We start from the raw sequence: 15,943 nt of genomic DNA, 5'->3' as shown, positions 1-15,943 counted from the left end.
ATAACACATTCTGCAACCCTTCAGAGCTAATCACAATTTACAGGATAGATCCATTTTGGTGAAGGATAATGTTGCAAGTTTAACATAGCCCGTATTTATATTAATTAATTAATTACTTTTATTTAGTCACTAACAAATTAGTTACTAAAACTCAACAATTGTAGGCAAAAATAGGCGAGTCCTGTTTCCTTTTTTCTTTTACTGAACCAACGACGCCGTATCTACAATGAACCAGACGGTTCTCTTCTTTGTATCTCACAACTGCGGAAGTCTTTTACTGTTAAAAGTCTTCGGTCTGTCTTCTCTCCATTTAAACGGCAAAAACACCATTTCCGTATCGAGTAAGTCAACAGAAATCAGAGAGAAATGCACGGGCTGCCTCGCAAAGTCCCAACGGCAGAAGAAGCAGCAGCTTCTGCTGTCAAAGCTGAGAAGCTACGGTGTCTCCAGTCTCAAGTCCTCTCCAATCACCATCATAAAATGTATGGTTTTTCTTTTTTTCTTTTTTTCTTTTAATCTCCATTCATCCCTAACAAACATCTTTTCATATTATTCATCAGTTATACTAAAGAAGCTGTAGAAGCAAGCGCGAAACTTTTAGAAACCAATCCAGAATGTTACACTGCTTGGAACTATAGAAAGCTCGCCGTTCAACACAATCTCTCTCAATCCGATTCCGATCCCGACATCGTTAAGTCAATTCTCGATCAAGAACTTCGAGTCGTGCGTCTTTCTCTCCCTCCTTTTAGATTAATCAGCAAATTGCAGCCTTTTCTTTTCTAACAGTGGTGCAATTTTAGTTAGTTCTAGGCCTTGGACCGGAACCTCAAGAACAAAAAGGAAAGAGCTTAGATTATTATTTAAAATGAGAACATTTTGTAGGTAGAGAGCGCATTGAGGCAAAATTTCAAGTCATATGGAGCGTGGCATCATCGTAAGTGGGTGTTATGTAAAGGTCATTCTTCTATTGACAAGGAACTGAAGCTTCTGGACAAGTTATTCACTATTGATTCTCGTAATTTTCACGCTTGGAGTTATCGAAGGTGATACTAATTGTTTGTTGGTTTGATTTGATGTCTGCAATTGTAATTTTTTATAGAAGTACCCTTCTTTTTGTGTAGATTTGTAGCACAATTGATGAACAGATCTGAGAAGGATGAGCTAGACTACACTGAGTGTCTAATTGGAAAAAATTTCAGTAATTATTCTGCTTGGCACAATCGAAGGTGTGATTTCTTCTTTTCTTTTACATCGACATTGCTTTTACTTCTTCAAACTATATATAATGAAAAATCGCTTCAATCTTCTTTGCTTACAAATATATCAAATAGATGCTCACTAGAGATACTGCTTATAACTTGGTAACTTGGGAGTCTTGTGCATTTGTTTGTTTAATCTATAATGTTTTCAGCGTGATGCTTATTGTTTGGAGCATGTCTAATGATGTGTCATCTCCTGTTTTGCTGCACACTTATATTGTTACCTTGGTGAGCAACTTTGCAGTTTCCTTCTGTCTAATTTGGTGAAGAAGAGTGTTGAAGGTTTTTCCGAGAAAAATGAGGTCTTAACTAGGGAGTATGAATTGGTGCGTGATGCTGTTTTTACTGATCAGGATGATCAAAGTGGTTGGTTTTATCATCTTTGGCTTCTCAAGCAAACCGTTAATACGGAGGGTCCTATGCTTGTTTCTTCATGGCCTGCTCATCGTTCTGATATCATTCTATTGATAGATAGCTGCCTGGAGGATTGTGCTTCCTCTCCATTCAGTACCTTCCAATTTGATTCAGGAACATTTCCGCTCATTCTTTTCTTTAATCAGGCTGTTGAAGGTATAAACTCATCAACAGTAAAAGTTGCATCTGGATTTAACTCAAATGAAGATCTTACATGGAAACCTGTTTCAACACATATCTCTCAGGCTGCCCAAGTTTGGGTCACAGAATTAAGTTTTCCTGATGTGAATCTCCATTCATTAGAATCTTATCCAGTGGAGGTTAGCTTTGGACAATATCAAGGAATCGTTTCTTCTACTGGCTCTTACTATAGCCATCCTTCTCATCTTGCATTTACAGTGCGTGTACAATCAGTCAAAACAGGACTTGCAGAAGGGGCAAGTGTAGCGAGGATCTCATGGACAGATAATAACTTTCATCTATGTGAACCTCATTTGTTGGAATCAGATTTAGTTGCTTCACTTGATAACTTAAGTATAAAAAGTAAGAATGAGCCAGCGGCTGCTACATGGCAAGAAAAAATTATAGCAGAAGAGATTAAACTCTTCCGTGAGTTGTCAGACTGGTAAGCCTGCTTTATCTGATGAGCAACTCTTAAATTTGGGAAGCCTCTGTATTGTTAACCCTGCATCTATTTATTATTTTTCCTGTTCTGCAGTAAAATTGGTAAGCTTACACTTGCAAGATTATTATCTGCTCATGATGCATTAGTGTCCTCTGACAAATCAGCCCATTCTGAAGAAGTTCTTAGATTATATTGTCAATTAATTAAGTTGGATCCAACACATGCTCGATACTACAAGGATGTACACAGCTTGGCTTTATTGCAACAGGTATTTCCCTTTTACTTCAAAGACAATCCATCTTTAAACACATATGAAAGCCTAACTTCTTAGGTTCAGGCTATTGAATGCCTGTGAGATTTGGAGACTAGAAAGTTGTTACATTTTATGGTTATCCCATCTGCTTGTTGCTGTTAGATTATTTGATTTTTATTTGTGAAGGAAAATGTCATAGGAGATAAATTTACCTCTCAAATTTTCCTTTTATAGTTGTTCTGACTGCTAGATGAGCTGACCGTTACTTGAGAGGGAAATAATTAAGCTAGTAAATAAAAACGTTTTCATATGGAATGAGAAAAAGGCAGTGTCTTGCTTAGAAATCTCAGCACGAACAAATTTTAATCACATTCTAGATCTCTGCAAATAGAATTTGGTTTGTGTACATTTATGAACTTTAAATTGCGCTAGTTTTGGATCAAGAGATTTGGTTACAATGAAAGGACAAGATTTTCAATTAACTAGAATTTAGTGTATTATTATACTAAATTTTGCATAAGGTGAACTGATTCTTGTTGTATATGATTGTGCAGGTGACGTCTAGTCAAGAGTCTGTGCTGAGCCGCTGCTTTCACTATAGGGACTTGACTTCATTAAGCAGTGGCTATCCTATATGTTTACGACTGAATAACTTGTCCTTATCACGAATAGGGGCTGTTGAGAAATTATTGTGGGTTCAAATGCTAGATCTGAGTTGCAATGAACTTCAATCAATCGAAGGTAAACTGCTTTTACATGTTAGAAAGGTCAACCACTTGTATACCTCATCAATTCAAAGCCTTCTTTGTGGTTCTTGATATCTTCTGGAAAAACTTGTGTTCATTTTTTATTTATTGTGTATCAGTGACCTAGTCTTCCTGTTTGAGAATTCCTTCTATAATTTTGATCTCCTGATTAACTCTTTACTCCTGACATTTGTGGTGGCAGGATTGGAGGCTATGCAGCTACTTTCTTACTTGAGCTTGAGTAGAAATAAGCTCTCTAGCTTTACTAGTCTGGAACCTTTGAGACAGTTGAAGTCACTGAAAATGCTGGATATTTCATACAATGAGATAGGTCTGCACTCAATTGACACGACAAGATATCTGTGTTCCTCTCCTTTGTCTCATTCAGTTGGAAATGAGTGGGAGCAAGATAAAACTGTGATTTATGGAATCGACATGACAAATTACTGGGAAGCCTTTTTTGTGTTGAAAGGCTTGAACTTGACACAACTAGATGTGCTGGGGAATGCCATCGCTGATGAAAAATTTACCTCATTTCTGGTTAAGGTTCTACCTAAACTTAAGTGGCTGGATGGTGTTAAATTGAACTGAGTTGACTTTTAACCAATTGCTTAGACCCTACCAGGTATGCCATTCCGTAATTTATCTTGTGGTGAGATTGTTGATTATAGGATCCAGCTCTCTATTTGTTCATCCCTTATGGTGTTCTACAAATTCGATTTTTTTTTCTGTTGGAAATGCTTGTAAAAGAGAAAGAACACACTAGTTATACCGAAGTTCTAGCCTTTTTTTTTTCCTTGTCATACTCTTTTTTTACCTTCTTAGCATTCATCAATTTGTCCATAATTCTAGTAGTTATTGATTTATGAGGATGCATTTTTGGTTGACTAATCTGTGCCCGTGTATGGTAATGAATCTTTCTGTTTCTGTTTTTTTGGGGTAAAGATTATTGCAGATATGAGAGTAACATTTCTTTAGATGCAATCACTAGGTTATACAACAAAAGTATCAAATTTGCCAATTTAACTCCTTCCATCTGGTGGAAGAAATTCAGTGTCAATCTCCTGATGTGAGACTATTGATCTGTGAACTAAGCTGGTGTTGGAATTCTCAACTGTTGATGAGGGCGTGAAGTAGTTTCATGAATGGGTGAGCAAAATGTGTGAAGATGATATTAAAATGGATCACTAGTGGATAATATAGCTCGCATAAACGCTGCCCAGAATAGCATGGATGATGCAGATCTTGGAGACTGCCAGGATGATGAGTATCTGAATGACAAAGCTTTTGCCACAGACATGCAGAAATATGACTCCCCAAGTGACGATGATATTGCCGGCCAAAGTGGTGCGGCCATCATAGTAACTTGGCAACATGCCCTGAACTGCATGTATAGACGACAAGAGAGTTGGCAAAGAAGTACTAAGGAGCTATCACTTTATGTATAAAACCTGGGCAAGAAGTTGCCTTTTTATCCACTACTTGGACAAGATGTAGCAATAGTGTAGTTTCCAGAAACTAGCTTGGTATTATTGTACTTGGAGAAAATCTGTCAGTTTATTCATGGCTAAGCGCAAAGATGACTTTCATTAAATCTAACAGATAAGTTGAACTAGAAGTACACACAGTCCCTCACTCACCCAAATTGAAACGTAAGTGGGCTTGATTATCATCTTCCAAATTATTGTGTAGTCCATAAGAGTATTAAGCTAAGCATAGCACCAGCAAACAAGCTTAATAGGACATGGAGATAGATGATCCTGTTAAAATTGTTCGTCTTTGAGGCCATCGTAACTTGAACCCTTTCTCAGCTTTTCTCTTCGAGCAACTACAATGCAATGAAGAGATCAGATGCTTGGACTGTTTAAATAAAGCTAGTCATTTTGGGTGTATGAGAAGCTTCTTTGGTCAAAACATGTTTGTTTAGCCAGACTGAAGAAGCATCATTGAACATTTATTTGCTTCTCTCCTTAACTAACTCAATGATAAAATAAATAAATAAATGGATATCAGGCAGGCTGCATAGTCAACTGAAAGTTGCTAATAGTTAGTTAACATCAGAAAGGATTGGTCAATTACAGAATTTAAGTCTTCGGCAGCAAGGAGTCGAAACAAAGCAGAAATAACAAATAACAAATAGTTGTCTTGAAGGGTACGCTGTCAGCCCTTATTTTCTTTCTTAATATAGTCGAGGAAGATGAGAGATTGGCTTCTGACCTATTCCTATGCTTACGTAGTTAGGTTACATTACAACATTATCAATTCAAGCTTTTGCCGAGTGGCCTAAGCTCTAAGTTCGGGAACCGTTAAAACTGTAAATAGTAATGGAGAAAATCATTAGGTTTGGACAATTTACAGAGCCGAGACAACAAATATCCAAAACAAAGCAGACTCCAATTTAGATGCAGAACTTGACCTGCTGCTGATATCTATCGGAAATAACCATGATGCAATTGTAAGCAGTAAATAATATAATCCACTAATGGGTGATGGACAATGATCTTTAACGATTTAGTTTCTTAATTGAGAAGCCGTTTCCATGTTTAAGTACCCAAATTTAGCAGATACTCGAGCAACATGCATGCCATGGTAATTTAGAACATGAAACTAAATTAACACTTTCTTGACCCAACAAATTTGCTCCATGATTAAAAGAACAAAAACAAATTTGCTCCCAATCCTTATAAAAGCCCTCCCATCCAAACAGTGTATATTGTTTCTGCCATTGTTTCAGATATCTCATGATTTATTAATTGAAAGCACTGTTGTCTAATATAGAGATTTTTATAAGAAAACTTCACTGCAATTTCTCCCAAATGTTGATTACATTATGTACGCCAAGGCGTCGAATTTATCACAACAACAAATCTCAAAAGTTGATTACGCAAATATATAGAAGTTGATTACTGATGCTCTAAACTCCCAACCTCTGAAGCGCATCTTTAGCCAAACCCAAATCAGGATTCAATCTCAAAGCTTCTTGATAAGCAAATTTAGCTTCTTCACTCATTTCCTTCACTTCGTAACACTCCCCTAATAACCTAAACGCATTGGCGTTCTCTTTACTCAATTCTACAGCCTCTTTCAAGTCCTCAATCGCCGACTCAACTCTCTTTTCCTTCTTGTTCATTCCCATGACTAACTCCGCTCTCTTAAACAGCGCATCTCCTTTTTCCCTCTCGCTCAAGGACTTCACTGCCAACGGAGACAAGGCCACGTCGAGAGAATCCAGAGCCGACGATTTAAATCCTTGCAGATCCAGGGATAGGGCTTTTAAAATATGAGCTGCGGCGTCTTTAGGATCGAGGGAAATAGCTTTGATGGCGGCTTCTTCGGCTTGTTTGGCCAGTGAGATTGTTCTGGAGCGGGAGTTGGATGGAGATCTGGCTTGCGCTAAGATCTGTGCGCCGAGGACGAACTGGCGCTTGGCCTCGGCCCCGGCTCGGCCACGGTATTCTCGGAATTTAGCAAGGGCTTTCTGAGGGATGTTGTGCATAGCTAAATACATAATTACAGAAATCAGAATTAGAGCTGCCTGTATAAGGATATCGCTCATCATCTTGCTACGGTTAATTAGGCTGTTTCTGGGATAGATAGGGTTTCTTCGGAAGGGAGGAGATCAAGAGGACGGAGATGAGTTTTATTGGCGTTCGGCCACTGTTTTTGATCTTATATAGTAGCCGCCTTGTTTGACGCCCCAGAAAGAAAAAATATATGAAATACATATTATATGGCTTCTTTTCGGAACATATTATTACAAGATTCGCTATTTCTATCCCATGTGTTGGATATTTTGAAAGGGTCTTTAAATTCCCAAAATTTCTGTTAAAAGACCTTCTCTAATTATTATTAGTTAATAAAATAATTATAAACATAAGAAATATAACCACCCCCTCTATATCATCACCCTACTTTCAGGTGCTTATGTCAGAAATTTTTACTGCTTTCATACATAATGCAGTAATATTTCCCTTAACACAATGCATTATCAATATATACAGAGAACCAGGAGCTTGATTCTATTATTACATCATCATGCAACTGTATGAACAAATTGAGGAAGCTTCTCTCATTAAAGCCCAATATTACAGCGTCACTTTAATTTAAAACAAAATTACATTCTCGATGAGGCTCTGAAATTTTATAACACTGAGAAAGGCTACCTTATAGAAAACCTATACAGAGATGCAAGCTACTTCTCTGCCAACTTTAAACAGCAGCAGGTCTCCGCTTTCCCGAGTTTCAGTGCCTTTCAAATCGGGTTAGATCGTGAGCAACAAATCTACAGTTGCCTGGAACCCAAAAAAGGGGTCCTGTTAGTAGTACATTGCTTTAGAGGCGTATGATTTTTACTGGTGTTACAAATTGAATTAAGATCCCCGGAGTCCTCCATCCCGGTGGAAAGTACTCGTCATTTTCCACCCATCTGTAACAACTGGAGTGGAGACTTCAGCAACTTCTTCAGCGACTCTACTATTTTACCAAAAGATGGGCGCTGAGCTGGATCACTGCCATTCACAATAGGTCAATCATTGGAAACAGAACGAAAATTATACGAATTTATATTGAAAAGGGAAAAAAGCAGTCCGATATGTAACAGCTATTGATCATTCAACACAAAAACAGCAGTTAGTAACCTCCCTATTAAGCAAAGCGAAGGTGCATGTACTGAATTTTAAGATGCGATCAATTTAATTATTAGTTCAAATAGAAACTTGCATGAAGATGTTATATATTTGCAGTGGATTTAATGGCGTGGGAGAAATGCCGTACATTGTCAGTCAACAAGTACAAAAGAGCAGACATCATATGGCAAAGTGCACTATTTGCCAAGAAATTGTATTATAAATGCCCTTCATTTCGGAAGCGCAAGGATCAATAAATTTAAGCATACTTACTCGGCCCAGCAAGATTCCATGAGAGAAACCAGCGCAGGAGAGGTGTTTTGCGGTATAGTAAGCCTTCTGTTCTGGAAGGCTACAGCTCCAACCACCTGAAGCACCCAATCTCATGTCAGATCAATCCAAAATAACAATGACAATTATAATAATAATAATAATAATAAATAATAATAATAAGTCTTGAATGCACTTTCTGAATGACACTGAGACCATTAACAATTTCAAAATATTTGAGCAAATGACAGCTGAGAAGGGAGCATGAGATGAGGAAAAGCAAAAATGGAACAATCAGCTACTAAATGATCGTGAATTATACCTGTGCAGGACTAAGCCCATTCCAAGGTTGTTGCATGGTTACCAGCTCCCATAGGATGACTCCAAAACTATAGACATCTGATTTTTCATTCGAGGGCTCGCCACGAAGGAATTCTGGAGCCATCCACTCAGGCTGAAAATAAAAGCAACAGAGTTACATGCTGATTGATGCACTGCGAAATAAATTTTCAACCTGCAAGATATTGTGAATATCTGACTTCTGTGCGATAGAGGAAAAGAGCACATAGCTGCTGACTGAAAATTTTATCTCAAGTAGACCGCCAAAAGCAAATTAGGGAAAAAAAAAAAAAAAAAAGAAGGAAAAGCTCGGTGATGATGAATGAGGATCTCATGACACTTCGGCTCCAATGTACTACACCACCGAACAAATCAGGGAGGAAAAAGACAAAACCTTGATGATGATGGATGAGATTATAATAACACTGAACAGATACAGTTCAATTCCTTCCTAGCATAGGTTTGATTATATTTTTTAAGTCTAAATGTGGTGATGATTTTTTATCTGAACACTTGGAAACAACTGACGGGAAACTGAAATGTAGCCATCTTCTAATTACTAATTATAATCAATTAGGAAGACATCCAGCCACAAGATACAGCTTAGGGCAGTGTGTATATATGAGAGAGAGAGAGAGAGAGAGAGAGAGAGAGATATACTGTTCCAGCAACTGATTTTGATGATAAAAATGTGTTTGCTTTAAATCTAGATAATCCAAAATCACACACCTGAGAAAGGAACACAAATTGAGTTACATCAAGCTGCTTGCAAAAAGAAAAAAAAATGGAATATGGACTTGCAATCCATTACCTTCACTGTCCAATTTTTATCAACCAACAGATTCGGAGATTTAAGGTCCCAATGAACTATGGGAGGGCTCAGACAATGTAGATAATTGATGCCCTTCGCCTGCACCAGTGAAACAATATCAGTGCTCGCTACAGTAGGAATTACTAGTTTAAAAAAAATACCGAGTTGCCATCACATACCACATCCAAGGCCATGCGTAACCGCCTCCTTTGGTCCAACATTTCTCCAGCAGTTGGCCTGTGTATGAGGCGGTATAAACTACCCCTGTTCCATGATATATCGATTAGAGAACTATAGTTGCCCATGCAGATTAATATCAAACAGAGTTACTACACCTAGTTCAATGATTTACCTGGGCAGGTATTCTGTCACTATTGACAGATGAGGACGCTTTGTAACGGCACCCATGAACAGGACCACATTTGGATGGCGGACACGTTTCATAATTGCAACCTAGAGGAAATGTACATTAGAACAATCTAATTGAAACAAATGAGAATAAGAGATCTTAAAGCCAGAAAGAATTTTCTTTTTTTTAGAAGAAAAAATAATGAACTTAAAAGACCACCTCAAGATCTAATAATATAGAATACAACTTCAAATATGAACTTTAAACTTGACAAACGGTATAAAATGAGAGATCATAGAAAATGTTGGTCTTGAGTGCTCCACTAAATTCTATAGAAGACAATTGTCACCACAAAAGCATCAAAAGATACCCACCCATATGATTAGCTACAATAAAATATCACCTGTAAATCATCCTCTAGCAAATTCATTTAGACAGGCAGACTGAAGTAGGACGTAAATGAATAATGTTCAAGAAACAATAAATGCATTAAGAAAAATGAACATGAGAAATAGACATAACAACCCCATTATTATAGTACTGACACAGAAAATGAGCAGACACACGTGATCCAGTATTTATTTTTATCCAGTACATACCTCTCTTAAGAACTCCCTCAACTGATCATCGTGAAAATCTTGAACAGATAAAACCTTGACAGCAACATCCTGAATCGTCAGAAGAAATAATTGTTTGACTAAGGACAGATACAGACCAGAAAATAGCCGTGAAAAATGAAAGCCATTTAAGTTAATACCCACTACATATATGACAGTGGAAAAATGTAATTATTCAGAATAAGAAAACCCCCTAGCCAGTGGCGGCGCTTGACTTCAATTTTAGTGGGGGCCAAACTAAAAATTGCGACAAAAGATTTTAATTGAAAGAATTTTACAGAATACCACAAATAAATGATTTAATATTTTCATTTGAATTTGGGGGGCCTCCCCATTCTCTCCACGAAGCTCCGCCTATGCCCTCACCTATCAAGCTTCCCTCAAATTTATAGCAACCCCCCTCTAATAAGGGGAAAACACCGCAGAATTTGACTCTGGATAACAGAAAGATAAAAAAGCATTGTGCACATACTCAACAGATAGCATTTGCAGGGGATGCAAAACTGCATAACGAATTAAGAAAAAAATTGTGCTTAGCATAATTGATCCAATTAAGTTGGTCAAAGATGATCCAACTTGTTTACAACTTTCCGAAGGGGATGCTTATTGCTACCCCAGAGCTTATTCACAAGTATAACGATCCACCGATGATAAAAGAAACTAAATAATAACGGTCTATGATGATAAAAGAAGACTAAAGGTAACATCTATTGTGATAAAACAAGACTAAAAAGTAACGATCTATGATGATAAAAGAAGACTAAAAAGTAACATAAATGCAGAGTAATTCAACTGGATTCTGTTTCCACATGCAACTCTGGATGTTGCTTCATTCAGGCACAATTTTGAGGTCCATGGCAAGAAGGATTACAAAGAGTAATTAGTATCCAAGGGAATATAGGAAATTAAACGAGTTCCTATGGTACTAGTCCCCCGACATATTCAATTGAACAAATTATAACAAAAACATAAAAGCAATACTACTGGCAATCAGTGGCATAAAGGAAACATCAAATAGCATCCATGAATAATATTCTCAGGTTCATTATACTAACCGATCCATGCCATTCAGCTCGATGCACCGTTCCAAATGAACCTGCAAGGATTAAGAAAAAGGCATAACACCTTCACATAATTGCCTTTAGAGAGGAGCAATATTTAAACAAGCGCGCGCGCAGACATATATATATCCAATAAAGCAGCAGCATATGTACCGGCACCAACACGCTCCTTGATATGTAATTCATCCCATGAGATCTCAAGCCAGTCCATAGCAAGTGAAGGTTCAAGATTCAAATATCTCGGGATGGACAGAGCAGGTAACTTGCTTTGACCGTCAAGCTTACTATCTACCTCCCTCTTGTTGGACTGACATGACAAGTTCACTTCAGTTCGCTTGAGAACACTAGGATTTCCAGACATTACAATCTCTTTTCTGTAAGTTTGTTGTATTACTACTTGTTCTACTTCAAGGTCAGAACGCTCGTGTATAGATAGCCCTGATACATCAAGAGATTCGGCACTCCTTGTTAAATCCAAAGGAACCAGAGATGAATCATTCCCAAGAGTAGCCTGATCAGCTGAAACGTAAGTGGACAACTTGAGATTCCCCATTGATTGTCGGCCTTCTTCCCTGCCTGCAAGAGGTTTGATCTCCGTAATTATAACTGGTTACAACTTAATGTGCTAAAGTGGGTATGTAAGATCATATCCAAAATCTTTTAGGTTTTAATAGAAGTGAGATCAAAAGCTAGAGAAATGCAACATCATCCATGACCTGTTAATTGCAAGCAATTTCAATAAGAATGCCATATTGGCTTATTCAGTATCAGAACAAAGGATCTAGTTCTTATTCCCAGTGATCATAATATCAATGGCAAAAGATCCTGATATGGATTGTAAACATGCCTTGCCAATTGATTTACCATGCCTCCGGCTTAAATTTTTTCAGGCATCATTCAGCCCTTTCATGCATTAACCATAGAAATATCAGAATTCGATGCATGCTAAAACATGGCATACCTGAATAAGGATTTACAGGAACAGCACACAATTGCTTTGATACTGAAATCTGACGAGGTGTGTCGTCCATGCAAGGATGTTGGAAATCTTTCAGATGGGAAATTTTAAATGGTGAAGGAATTGAAGGTATGAACCCTCCATTGATTGTGGAATCTGGGCCATGTATATTTCCTGGCTGGCCTACTAGATCAACCACATATTCCCTGTCAAAAAATACACACACATACATGAACAATAAAGAGAGGAAGAAAAATAACTGAATAACACAAAAAGTTCGAAGACATGTAAGATTGTTGTAGTCATGATACTAGTTACAGTTCAAAGATCAGGCTGCCATAAGGCATATTAATTAGGAAAGATCATGGAGCAGGAGCAATGCACGAAGATAATGATTACCATATAGATATCTAAGAAAACAAAGCCTCCTGAACATATAGAAATAGAGATAGTGGACATATAAACCAATTAGAAACAAACCATAAGAAAGTTATACAGAAGAATGGAACATCCTCACACTTATTATTATATATAGAAGCATTGGCATCTTGCAGCCATTCTTCTTATATTTTCAGGTATCTAGATAAAATACGTGTTATCAAACCTTGACAACTGTTTGTCATCCTCAATTTTGACTAGGCAAGACGAACGGTGATCTGCTACACAATATCTGCAACCTCGAGCTATCCGGCATGGCAAACCTATATAGTCTGCCAATTTCTGCATATTCCAGAAAGTGCCAACATCAGTTAAAAACCTCCTAAAAGAGTATCACCTCAAGCTATCCAGTAACTTCAAGATCATAGCTTGCCGCAATTAACTTGCAGAACTTTGAGTAAACGGGAAGCACCCTTCCAAGGAAAGCGTTCACATATGACAGATAGATTACCATGATGGACTTGGTAGAACTTTTTCAGGGGTGGATGAACTACATAAGTTTAGATAAAAGGAACAGGGAATCCAAACTCACCTTGAATAGAATTGCACGATGCCTGCAGAGTCCCATGGAAAGGCTGCCAATGGGGAGAACAATACACTTGTGAAACTCCCTTAATCTCTTGCTGACTATTTTCCAGCGTTTATGAAGATCACCTTGCTCCACCGGAAAAGTCCCCCTAAAAATTATTTACTCCATTAAAACCAAAGAAGCATATGCAAACACTGAAGCAGCAACTAATACAGAAAGAAGAATATTTATAACTTACCCCATGCAAACAGCAACGAGCTTTCCCAATTTCTCCACTAACACCAACGTATTTTCTGATGCACAATAGAGTTCATGAGCTTTATCCTCGAGCTCCTTAAGGCGAGAATCGCCAAGGCCATCAACAAGAACCACCTCCATTGATGTGTCACTAGGTTCAATTTCTTTAAGCGACATTAAAGGCGGCAACCGTCTTCCTTCCTCTTCATCATTGCACATAAGCCACAGATATGGATTCATTCCAAGAATGTTATAAAATCCATCCGATATTCTGTCACTGTACGACAAGCATCCAGTAACCTGAAGGGAAAAAATGACAGAACAATAGTACAAATTCTTCATAAGAATGAATAAATAACAATATTGTAGGAGGTAGGAGCATAGTCAGTAATTACCCAAAGACGATAGGAAACCGTTTCAGCATCAGGGAACTCGGGTCCTTCTTGCAAAAGAACAATCTCACTAGCAAGACCAGATTGGAAACTAAGCCTTCTAGCTAAAGCAAGCTGCAAATAGTAAGTTTCTCTTGTCCTTTGCGCTACCTTCTCATCATCTTTCTTCTTTTCCTCCTCAACCTCCTCATCCTGCCGAACACTTTCCTTTATCTCACTCAGAAAGTTCCCGTCCAGTGTAGTTCCAGAAAACAAGCTACCAGCATAACTACTCCCGCTTGATAATCTCGGTAAAGAAACCTGACGGTCAAACTTTCGGTCGACATCCCTAACCTCTGGAACTATCTCCGGGACTATCTCACCAATAATCTCTGGCTCTGGAGCTGGAGGTGGTTCGGGTGTGAGTAAAAGGTGACGATCTTCATCGTCATCATAGGATGATAACCTTTGCAACTTCACGTGACTAATAACTGATCTCTTCTCCGCCTTTTTCTCGGCAAGCCAATCATAAAAAGCAGCAAGTTGTTTCTTCTTCTTCTGTAGCTTGTCATCTTCACCAAATTGCTTTTTCTCCTTTTGGTGATACTTCTCATCATCGCTGCTCGTGAAAAGATCGAACGCTGGAGTTTGTGCAGTAGCAGTTGTTGTTGGACTCGAAGTAGTTTGGATTTGAGATGTGATATTCCCATTTCCAGCTGTACTATTACTACTGCTACTCCTACTAAAGTCTTTTCGAGGGAGGTCGTTATCTATGTTAAAAGTGTCTTTGATTAGTTTCTTCTTCTCGTGATCTAACAACTGTTTAGTAGAAGATGCATCGAATCCAGACGACCGATCCGGAAATTGCCTTGGAAAGAAGTAAGTCGTCCGATGAGGCATTTTTCTTTTTTCTCTTTCTGCAACACGGACTTCACGACAGCAACCAACAGAAACCCGCACGGGCACTCGCTCTTGCTTCTAACTGTTCTAAATCTTTCTCTTCCTCTTCCTCTCAAAAGCTTAGGTCACGATAATCCAACGAACTAAGAAAATAAACAAATAAATAAAAACACCTGTTTGACCGTGGAAACGCGTGAAAATTAATCTGATCCAAAGAAAACAAAACCTAAGAACCAGATACAGTTATCGAATATTGAATACAATCGGAACCTTTTTACAGGGATCCACTTCGGTGCCTCGCGAAGGATCCGGTTTTGCAAAGGTAATGGATCGAGCTCTTTTATAGAAATTGTGCTATGGCGGTGTTTACAGCTTATAGAAGACAGATAAGGGCGGTGGCGCAAAGAGAGAGAGAGGGGGGAGGTTTGTTTCAGAGTGTAAAATAAGGAAAGGAAATGAGAGAAGTGGATAGAGAGTGTATGTGGAAGTTAGAGCAGAGAATCGGTGGGAAATTGGAATTGAAAATTAGTAGCGGCAGATATAGAGAGAGAGAGAGAGAGAGAGAAATATGCAATGCGAGCAGGAGAGCACACGTAAAATTTAGCACGAAAACCGTTGCGACACGTAAGCTCTTATGGCGTTGGGCAAGCACCACCCTCCCAGGCGTACGTTAGCAGCCTTTGCTACCCAGCGCGGGTTTCATGTATGTGTTCGGATTCTCAGATTTTGTATATATCTAAGGAGGCAAAAAGAAAATAAAAGAAACATATATAATTTCGTCTATTGGTCATCGGAATTGGGTGCGATATTAATTATTTTATTTTTAAAAATCTTCTTGACTGCTTTAAGTTACATATACATTTAACATAGAATATCTTTTAATATTAGTTAAATATGTAGAATAGTTCATTTTATTTAAAAATATAAATTAAATTAAAATAATAAAAATTATAAAATATATATTTTAAAATTATAAAATATAATAACTTACTAAGTATGAAATTCATTCAATTATACTAAATTTAAATTAATTTTTATTTTATTTAAATAATATATATATATATATATATAGTATAATCCTTTTTATACGATAGAGTTTTATTTATATACTAAATATATTTATGCACATATTATTAATATT

General features: G+C 37.7%; 3 protein-coding genes across 6 annotated transcripts; 1 reads left to right on the top strand and 2 right to left on the bottom strand.

The window, feature by feature from the left end:
- The first annotated feature begins 224 nt into the window (after positions 1-224).
- Positions 225-4,896, top strand: LOC8268430 (geranylgeranyl transferase type-2 subunit alpha 1). 3 transcript variants are annotated; one of them, XM_048370732.1, is made up of 9 exons: positions 225-482; positions 561-723; positions 883-1,043; positions 1,122-1,226; positions 1,504-2,298; positions 2,392-2,566; positions 3,106-3,292; positions 3,500-3,922; positions 4,289-4,896. In XM_048370732.1, exons 1-8 carry the CDS (start codon positions 367-369, stop codon positions 3,886-3,888), a joined length of 2,091 nt encoding a protein of 696 aa, XP_048226689.1. In that variant the 5' UTR covers positions 225-366; the 3' UTR covers positions 3,889-3,922; positions 4,289-4,896. The 3 variants fall into 3 exon arrangements, with proteins under 3 accessions (XP_048226689.1, XP_015571478.2, XP_015571477.2); XM_015715992.3 differs by having other exon boundaries at positions 4,282-4,896; XM_015715991.3 differs by having other exon boundaries at positions 4,243-4,896.
- A 1,166-nt stretch (positions 4,897-6,062) lies between these two features.
- Positions 6,063-7,031, bottom strand: LOC8268432. Its single transcript, XM_002514012.4, has one exon. It carries the CDS (start codon positions 6,854-6,856, stop codon positions 6,212-6,214), a length of 645 nt encoding a protein of 214 aa, XP_002514058.1. The 5' UTR covers positions 6,857-7,031; the 3' UTR covers positions 6,063-6,211.
- A 262-nt stretch (positions 7,032-7,293) lies between these two features.
- LOC8268433 (serine/threonine-protein kinase CTR1) lies at positions 7,294-15,362 on the bottom strand. Of its 2 annotated transcripts, XM_002514013.4 has the most exons (15): positions 13,927-15,360; positions 13,533-13,831; positions 13,298-13,442; positions 12,932-13,047; positions 12,331-12,533; positions 11,523-11,945; positions 11,364-11,404; positions 10,291-10,359; positions 9,695-9,795; positions 9,522-9,606; positions 9,343-9,441; positions 9,192-9,260; positions 8,515-8,646; positions 8,196-8,290; positions 7,294-7,805 (listed from the first exon to the last, which is right to left on the bottom strand). In XM_002514013.4, the coding sequence occupies exons 1-15, from the start codon at positions 14,800-14,802 to the stop codon at positions 7,709-7,711; spliced, it is 2,850 nt and encodes a 949-aa protein (XP_002514059.2). In that variant the 5' UTR covers positions 14,803-15,360; the 3' UTR covers positions 7,294-7,708. The 2 variants fall into 2 exon arrangements, with proteins under 2 accessions (XP_002514059.2, XP_025012189.2); XM_025156421.2 differs by lacking the exon at positions 9,192-9,260 and having other exon boundaries at positions 13,927-15,362.
- Positions 15,363-15,943: the final 581 nt, after the last annotated feature.

The sequence above is a fragment of the Ricinus communis genome, chromosome 2 (genome assembly GCF_019578655.1).
Source record: "Ricinus communis isolate WT05 ecotype wild-type chromosome 2, ASM1957865v1, whole genome shotgun sequence".
Taxonomy (NCBI): domain Eukaryota; kingdom Viridiplantae; phylum Streptophyta; class Magnoliopsida; order Malpighiales; family Euphorbiaceae; genus Ricinus; species Ricinus communis.
This window is presented reverse-complemented; position numbering and strand designations above follow the sequence as displayed.

Excerpts from the sequence above, each read along its gene's own strand:
- LOC8268433 (XM_002514013.4), bottom strand. The coding sequence starts at position 14,802 with ATGCCTCATCGGACGACTTACTTCTTTCCAAGGCAATTTCCGGATCGG. Across the intron at positions 13,443-13,532 it reads CTCGTTGCTGTTTGCATGGG|GGGGACTTTTCCGGTGGAGC; the intron begins GTAAGTTATAAA and ends AATAATTTTTAG. Across the intron at positions 11,946-12,330 it reads TCCTGTAAATCCTTATTCAG|GCAGGGAAGAAGGCCGACAA; the intron begins GTATGCCATGTT and ends AACCTCTTGCAG.
- LOC8268432 (XM_002514012.4), bottom strand. The coding sequence starts at position 6,856 with ATGATGAGCGATATCCTTATACAGGCAGCTCTAATTCTGATTTCTGTA.
- LOC8268430 (XM_048370732.1), top strand. The coding sequence starts at position 367 with ATGCACGGGCTGCCTCGCAAAGTCCCAACGGCAGAAGAAGCAGCAGCT. Across the intron at positions 483-560 it reads TCCAATCACCATCATAAAAT|TTATACTAAAGAAGCTGTAG; the intron begins GTATGGTTTTTC and ends ATTATTCATCAG. Across the intron at positions 1,227-1,503 it reads TCTGCTTGGCACAATCGAAG|TTTCCTTCTGTCTAATTTGG; the intron begins GTGTGATTTCTT and ends GCAACTTTGCAG.